Below are 8387 nucleotides of genomic sequence, written 5' to 3' on the forward strand. Positions count from 1 at the left end.
AACTCTGGTGACTGTTATCTGTGTAATGTGCTGCTGCTGTCATTGTACAAATATTGAAGGACAGTATCATGTCGTACTGCAAAGCTCTATATAATAATGATTTATGTCCACCTGCTGTTTAATTTTTGGAATGACATTTTATCTATGTTGAAGTCTTCACTTAAAGTTTTTACATTATAGCTGACAAAAGGAGTTGGGTCTTCTCTTTTACTCAGTGTCAATTATGATAATCCTTTTTTTTTGTAATTCTCTGAAAGGTGCACCGGTGTTATAATCTATTTGAATGAATTGCCATAAACTCAAAGTTAAAATACAAAAATTCCAGTAATTTTTATTCAAACCAGTGCACAGCAGTCCCTTATGTTCCTGTACAGGACATAAAATCATAATGAAAAACACAGAAAAATGAATTTATTTTGCCACAGAACTCTGTAGAAGTCAGAAATTGTATATGTATGACATCAACAACAATCAGTTATTTTTATTATACACTTTGATGTACCGGCAATAAAAAAAAATCTGAATGAATCATCTAAATGCGCTGTAGAATCTTTAAAAAAAATTATCCCGTTTTCATTGCTGCAAAAAGATTCAGTCCATTGTTGTTTATGCATTAAGATAATAATCAGTACATGAATGTGTTTATTGTTGTGCTGTACTTGTGTGTAACATGTTTCGTATGAATGTTTGAGCAAAGACGTTGAGAATTTAAATTTTGAAACCCGTCCATCTTAAAGAACATTGTCCTGACGCCAATAAGTGGCGTGAGTGAGCTTTACCGTGATCACAGATTTCTATATTTATATGTGGCACCACCCAGATTTAACAGCAAGATTCGTATCCATGAAGCATTGTTCACTTCTTGCAAGCTCTTTCACACTATAGCCTGGTCTGGCTTTGGGTCGATCTTCCGCTTTTGTTTCTGCATCACCATTTCTAGTTCTGAGACCTTGCGCACATCCTGTATAGGACACAAAAACTAAATGTGACTTGGCAGCGAAAAGGTCACAATCTGTTTTGGCAAGCCTCAAAATAATATTTCAGTCCATTCATTTTAATTTTCCATTTAAAAATACATGTGCTCTTTTTCCTTTTCAGACGTTTTCAGATATTTTAAGACGGTGACTAATGATACAAATTTAAATACATAATGACATACAAATACCAGACCAAGAAAACGAACAAACTCTTATGTAAATGAGCTCTATTTACGTGAGCACAGACGTCTTCATTTCGTTTTGTGTCTTATATATTAAAAAGTAAACAATATTTTGTCAATCTAGGTCAGTGACGTAAGAGGCTAAGCAAACTAACTTCGAACTTGACTACACACGCAGACACAAACGCATCATGCAACAAGAAATAAGAGGTGAGCAAACCTCAAGGATGGACTTTTGCACCATGATCTGGCCGTAGATTCGTGCTCCTTCATCTGGTGAGATATGGATTAGCTCCGCCTTAGTCAGTGAAAAAAGCTGCGCTCCATTTAAGATGCCCAGATCCCGAGCGGTGCTGCAAAGAGAAAGAAAAGGAAACATTTTTCTATAACCTGGATTTAAGCATTTCTGAACAATCTGCAGTTGCAAGTCAGTTTCAGTTTTTCTCTGTCTGATATCATGATTCTTTTTCTCTGTATATGTTTTAGTTTGACTCACTTCAGCGAGGCGATACAAAACATTAACATCAGGGGGAGCTACTGTGCATACTGTGTGGGCCCTGAATTCATTACACATAAAATATAACGTCACTTTGATCGAAGTTTCTTTTTCATTCACTGCAAACTCATATCCGTTAAGATCACTATTAACCAGTAGCGTTATGAATCGGGGCTTAGCTGAAGTTTCCTCTAAAGGTACACACACACTCACTCCTGACTGAAGCCCTTGGCCGTGAGCCAGGCCGCCACCTCGGCAGGCAGGGATTGGTAGTTCAGGGGAACGGATGTGTTCGCCGTGCGAGGCATCACCGGACGTCCTGAGCTTCTTTTCCCAGCCAGCCGCTCAAGGAGTTCATCGTTCATTATTAGAACTGCAAATTATATGATGCACATGAATTGCAGAGTGAAAGCCTATACTTGAGGATGGAGGGGGAGGGGGGTGATTCGATAACTTTAATTATGGCCTTTAGCTTGACTCTACGCTACGTCGGGTTACCTCGGTTGCTGTCTTCCTCCTGGATTGGTGAGGACGGTAAAACAATGGATTGCACTCGCATTGGACTTGTAGGACCATATCCAACCGGGCTTTGCAGAGCGTCTGAGAAGTACTTCGATCGAGGAGAAAGGGCCTTCTTCTGCCGTGGAAGAAGTCGTGAGCAGATATGACATTAAAGGCGCCAACTTGAATAGAAAGTAAATCGGCGTGTGTCTATCCTGCACCTGTGACTCTCCGCGTGCCACTGGGACGTCTCTCTCAGTGTCATTCAGAGCCGAGAGAGGCTCCAGGATGTTAAAGGGAACAAACCCGATCTGGCCGAAGCGGTTCTGACACTTCCACCATCGCTTTGAAGACTCGATAACCTATCAGGAAATGTCGGATCACAAATCAGTGAATTTTGTGAGGCCTTCCAAGAACAGCTTAATTGAGGGAGGAGTCGGTCTCTAAGTATTGGTGCTTACTTCTAGTGTTTCTCCCTGTAGCACAGACAGCTCGCTGCTGTTTCGAGCCACAAAGTCGTAGCTGCAGCAGTAAATTCTCTCGCCCTCTGGTGGGAGACTATTTCCTTCTCTGAAATAGAAATGGTGTTTAGACCATATGCAAAATTAACGATGAGAAACGTGGCACAGTGAGTAAGTTTCAGATTTAATAAAGAGAATTTTCAGATTTTATTTGGCAATATACTATCTATTAGATGTAGCCACTGGGAGTTCGGCTGACTTTGCCATGCCTGCTGTAAAATGCTATGCATGTAAAGGATATTGTAGTGTTTACAGGCTTACACTTCATCAGCGCCTTCGCCGTAGCTGTCTGCTGTCTGACGAGCATGATTCTGTAGAGTTTGTGCTTCACTAAATGCGTCTTGTTTGTGCTGGGCCTCGATGGGATCTTCCAAAGGCTTGCCAGTTGAGTCGTAGGCCAAAGGTCGCCATGCGTCCAGGAAGACGGGTGAGTACGGGGGAACTGAAACGCTAAGGTGAGAACTGGGAAAGCGGGCAGGAGGTTTTTGTTAGACCACAACACACTCTGACTCACACGCACACGTAAATGCACCGACCAGGAGGAAGTCCAGTTGGGTCCTAATGAAGTCCACAGCTCCTTCTCCTCTGCAGTTAGATGCTCCTGGAGCAGCGACACGGCACCATGGGTCATAGCAGGACTGACTACTGATGCACCTAAAGCAGGCCCCCCGGTGGTTTTCACCATCTGTGTGAGAGAGATGCTATAATCAGTATCACAGTGAGGGAGAGAGAGAGAGAGAAACGTAGAGGCTAATAAATCAAACATTAAAGTTTGCCCACCAGTCTAAGAGGCACGAAGACGGGATGCAGCAGCTCGACTGCGTCAGGCTGCGCGATGGACGACTTGAGACGGTGCTACATACATAAACCAGCACAAGAGCTCAGTTACACGGATTTACCTGCAGATTTCCAGCGTAGTTTAAATGCTCAGTTATGACACGTCTAGTCTCACCAACAGACTGAGGGAGTACTTGATTTTCTGAAAGATGTCCACAAATTCCTGTTCTGATGGAGGGCAAGCTTTCATATCCAAGAGATCATCTGCACACGGAGGAGCACGAATTTAAACCGATGCATTGGTTACAATGCAATTACATATAATAATAATAATAATAATAATAATTGAGCTTTGAAAGCAGGAATTATTTGCTGACGTACACTTATTTTCTTCAAACATATATGGAACAAACTGCAAGTTAAGACTATTCTTTACAAGAATAAAAACGAATGACCAATGCACCAATTAAAATCTGCAGGTACAGTGTTTGTGCAGGCTTATTCCACAAAGTGCAAAACGATTCCAACTCCATGTTTTCTCAATATAAGGTGATACGTTCACAGACTTATCAGCGGTCACACCTGTGTCAGCATACACTGGCCATAAAACTGGGAAACACCCTTGTCAAAGTGACAAAATGCAGGGTGCGAATATTAAACATCACATTCTGCAGCGAACAACAAGGTGATTTAAAGTCATTTACCAAGCCTTCATGTTAAATTTAATCTATCCTCAAAGCTGATGCAAACTGCTTGGGATGAGTTTTGTTTTTTTTACTTTGATCGGATCACATTTCCAAGATCCAGTGTGAATGTAGCAGAATAAACTGGGTAATTATTTAAATTAGGTCCAGTAAAAAACATTTTTTTATTAACCCTCGCCTTAGTAACATATTATACTCTGTTCCAGAATTATGTGAAAAACAATTTGCCACCTTCTTGTTGGCCTGCTTCCAGCAATTTAAATGGTTCTTACTCATCCTTTCTCTCTTCTCCCAGTCACTGATGATCGTTCAATTAAAATAGCAATCAATTACTGACCTCTGGCCGAGAGTCCTTTAAATCCTCATCGCCCTATTGTGACCGTGGCAGTTATAAAATTCTTATGATGGAAGAACGCTCACTATTTTGGACGTCCTTCTTCTTGCTCCTTCTGCTGCTCTTCCTCTGTTTCCTTTGATTGATAATACTCTGGGCCTCCGCTGTCTGCTGCAGACGCGCCATGAATCGCTCCACGTCGTCAAAGCAGTGGTTCAGAATTTCCTGAAGAAGTCGTATGCAGATCATTTTGGCCATTTAGTGTGTGTGGGGGGGGGGGGGGGGGGGATTAAAGAATGTAAGTACAGAATTACCTTTTCATAACATCATAATCATAAATTTCACCGGGTAGACCTTACATGGCTGATTTGTTTTAAATTGTAAAAATGGGTTTAAATGAGATCAAATTGAATGTCTAAGAGGAACCCCATGAAAGACAAATTACTGAATCAATCTCTCTGAGAGCTGCTTCTTTATTATTTATAAATTGTATTATCACAAAGCTCATAAATGTCTATATAAATAAGTGACATGTTAATACTGCATTACATTTTGCATTGACTACATTTCTGATCATTTTCTGAGCACAATGACATAATTTACATCCTCATTGTTATGGTCCTTTTTTATACCCTATAATTCCAACACTCTTAAATATATGAACTTCTTTAATCTTTAGTATGTATTTACAAGCTGCCAACATTAATAAAGAACATTATTATTATTCATGCACGTACATACCACTTCTCTCTCTGCATCCAGTATGGAAACACCATTCACTGAGCAGAGTAAAAATAAAGCCATTGAAGCAAACATGGACAAATAAAAATGCCAGGTCATTTTAAAGCGGTGGTAAAACATGAACACAGAATGAAAACATGCATGTGTGTGAAGCCAATGCACGTGTAAGATACATATTTGGTAGATGAATATACCTTTTCCAGACTGTGCGTGCGCGGATGGGCCACCACGTGGAGGCAGGTCTCCTGGAGCGATCATGACTCGGACTCCTGGCGGCTTCCTGGGGACCACCGGAGGTTGCGAAGACATCTGTTGGGTGTGGATGCAGACTCGATGAAATACAACATGCATAAATGCACACATGCTACTCTGTATAATACTAATGTATTACACCCTTCTTGATTTCTTCTATTTCTATTTCATGCTGAATTTAGTCTGATGTCACTTGATAAACAAATTCATAATGCAAGTTTTTAATGCTAAGTTTATTTGAGAAAAGGTACCGGTACTCCAATTTCTAAATTGCTACTGTGAAAAATAGTTCCCCCCTTTTTATAATTTGATTTTCAAAAACGCCAAACTGCATTAATAACAGGATGCAGCTGAAGAAGCGAACCCCATGCAGGCTTGAGTATTACCAGCCCTGTTCAATCAAATGATCACTGAAATAGAGCATTTCCAGAGGCGTGGCTTTGGCTCGTCTGTCCCACTGGTATGGCACACAGACAAAGTCATCCGGAGGAGATGTGGAGGAAGGTGACGGAATTGCATCTGGGAAGGGTCACAAAGCTTTCTCTAAGGCTCTGGAGTTCCACAGGCCCACCGTGAGATGCATTATGTACAAATAGAGTAGACTTGGAACAACAGTAAACCTTCCCAGAAGTGGCTGACCTTCCAAAATTCCTCCAACTGCACGGCAAAAGCTCATTCAGGAAGTCGCAATAAATCCCATAAAGGTCAACCATTTGAAAGAAACTGGGCCAGAATGACTTAATTTGGGGGGGGCGGTGAAGCAAAAGTCACAGCAAACCAAAAATAACAATCAAGGCTTGTATAGATATTTCGCAAAACATACCTTGATGGCCCTCATAGGATTTGGGGGGGGTATTCTCTCGCATACGATGAAGCCATGGGGAAAAGTGGTTGAGGCTGGACTAAGGACAGAAGTAAGTATGGCTTATGCCGAGCAGCAGTGGCTTTATGCCGAGGAAGAGTACCACAGATGCAATATTTGCGTTGAGGCTAGCGATGGAGAAGCACAGGGAAGGTCTGAAGGAGCTGCATTGTGTCTGACAGGGTGTCTGGAGAGGTAGTACTGCATGAGGTACTTTAGTACTGCATGAGGTACTGTGGTGCTGCATGAGGAAGTCTGGAGTGGCAGAGAAGTATGTCATGTATGACAGTTGTACGACAGCAGTGAAGTGTGTAGTCAGTGACGGGGGAGTTTCGTGTCGAGGTGGGATTGAACCAGGGATCAGCTCTATTAATTTGATGGAGCTTCAAAATGTGTTCCTCAATATCTTGGTTTATTATTGGCCAATGTTTATGGCATTTGACACAGTCATGTCGGGTGGGGGCCTCTATCTTCCCACCGAATTTCATCTGGATCGGATCCAGAATGGAGTCTGTGAAAGATATGTAATTTTAACATTGAGAACCCCATTTATAGATTCAAAAATCGGTTAAAAAAAAATACACATCAAGTCCGTTTCGTTTTTACTTTTCATTGATGGTGTGTGAAGATACCAAGAATAATTTGGAACCTTTTTGGTGGTGATCCAGATCACCATGTGCACGGTGTAAACCCTAGGAGGGGAATGAGCTGCTCGGCGGAGGTCTGCGCCATCTGAGTGCTTTTCTAGTCTAGCATAAGTTCAAGCTTCCTTATTAAACAGACAAGAAAACAAATACAATTCTTTTTAAAGAAAAAGAAACTATTCCAAGCTGTCAGAATGAAATTCTCTGCTGATCCACGCAGTGCTGACACAAAGCAGTTGTCCATTATAAGTCCTCTCCAACCCTCTTTAAGACACAAGCACATTTAACACACAAACACTGCAGAGCTTTCACACAACGTCCACATATCTCACTGTACCTTTCACCAGTTTGAGCGTTTAAGTCCGAGGCACAGAAACCGATCCTTGTGCTGAATGGTATGAGCACTGATCTTGGCTGTTGACACGAGGACGTTGCACCTTCTTGAGATATGCCGAAACAAGAAAAACTAGTCTGACGTTCCTTTGGCAGATCTGTGGCTGCTTTCATTCTCCTCTGATACTTTGATATGGACACATTCTCCCTCCCTTTCTGTTCTCTGCATTTTTTTTTAAAAAAAGCCTCGCCTTCCTTGTGACAGACATTCCCAACAACAACTGCCTCAGGCCTGTGCCAAGGGGCAACTATGAGGTGTAAGACATGTCATTAGAGGAATGTGGTGCATTCTTTCAGTGGAAATTCTTCATTACTGCAGTGAAGGCAACTTTGCATAGTTTAAAAAAATAAAAATAAAACCACAACACATTGATACCAAACGCAAAATCCCATCGCGGAGCCTCAACTATTCTTGAACTGTATTTTGCAATGACTCAAATGTGTTCAGTTTTCCAGAGGGAAGGGGGGGGACTTGTGTTGCAAACCATGCTAATTCAAAGACAGCAGGAGAAGACATTGGGGAAAGGTGGACAGTGACACCAGCTGGATGATAAAGGTCGGACTCCGTGTGTCTCATGTTGGTCTTAATAGTGTAGTTGTAGACATCATAATGGTTGATTAGAGTATTCAGATCCAGTCAGAACAGAAGAGATTTCCACACTTTAGATTATACTCATCACAATGACTGTGTGTGCTGATAATAGATAGAGCAGTGTATGATTAATGATACATTTCTCTGACACAGGGCTAGAGGTCGGTAGAGTGGCTGGTGTCGGGGAGGACGATGCAAAGGACAGGGTGAAGTGGAGAGTATTATTGCTGATGACGTGTGGACGCAGTGACAGACAGTATCCAGAGAAGGTTTTCTGCCAATGCAAAACTTTGCTCAGAGTTGGGGGCACTTTGACCCAGAAGAACCTGGAGGCATTCATGTTCATGTGGACTGAGAAAGACCAGTGCACGCTCCGGCGTTTATTAATGTTCTATAGGGTTGGCCATGTTT

General features: G+C 41.8%; 1 protein-coding gene across 1 annotated transcript; it reads right to left on the reverse strand.

Annotated features, from left to right (window-relative positions):
• Positions 1 to 327: 327 nt before the first annotated feature.
• Positions 328 to 5542, reverse strand: LOC137913915 (epidermal growth factor receptor kinase substrate 8-like protein 1). The gene is made up of 13 exons (XM_068757535.1): positions 5428 to 5542; positions 5234 to 5271; positions 4579 to 4717; positions 3630 to 3718; positions 3458 to 3532; positions 3214 to 3362; positions 2939 to 3139; positions 2618 to 2726; positions 2378 to 2518; positions 2154 to 2292; positions 1869 to 2028; positions 1380 to 1512; positions 328 to 961 (listed from the first exon to the last, which is right to left on the reverse strand). Exons 1-13 carry the CDS (start codon positions 5540 to 5542, stop codon positions 875 to 877), a joined length of 1575 nt encoding a protein of 524 aa, XP_068613636.1. The 3' UTR covers positions 328 to 874.
• Between the last annotated feature and the right edge of the window lie 2845 nt (positions 5543 to 8387).

The sequence above is a fragment of the Brachionichthys hirsutus genome, unplaced genomic scaffold (assembly GCF_040956055.1).
Source record: "Brachionichthys hirsutus isolate HB-005 unplaced genomic scaffold, CSIRO-AGI_Bhir_v1 contig_850, whole genome shotgun sequence".
Classification (NCBI taxonomy): domain Eukaryota; kingdom Metazoa; phylum Chordata; class Actinopteri; order Lophiiformes; family Brachionichthyidae; genus Brachionichthys; species Brachionichthys hirsutus.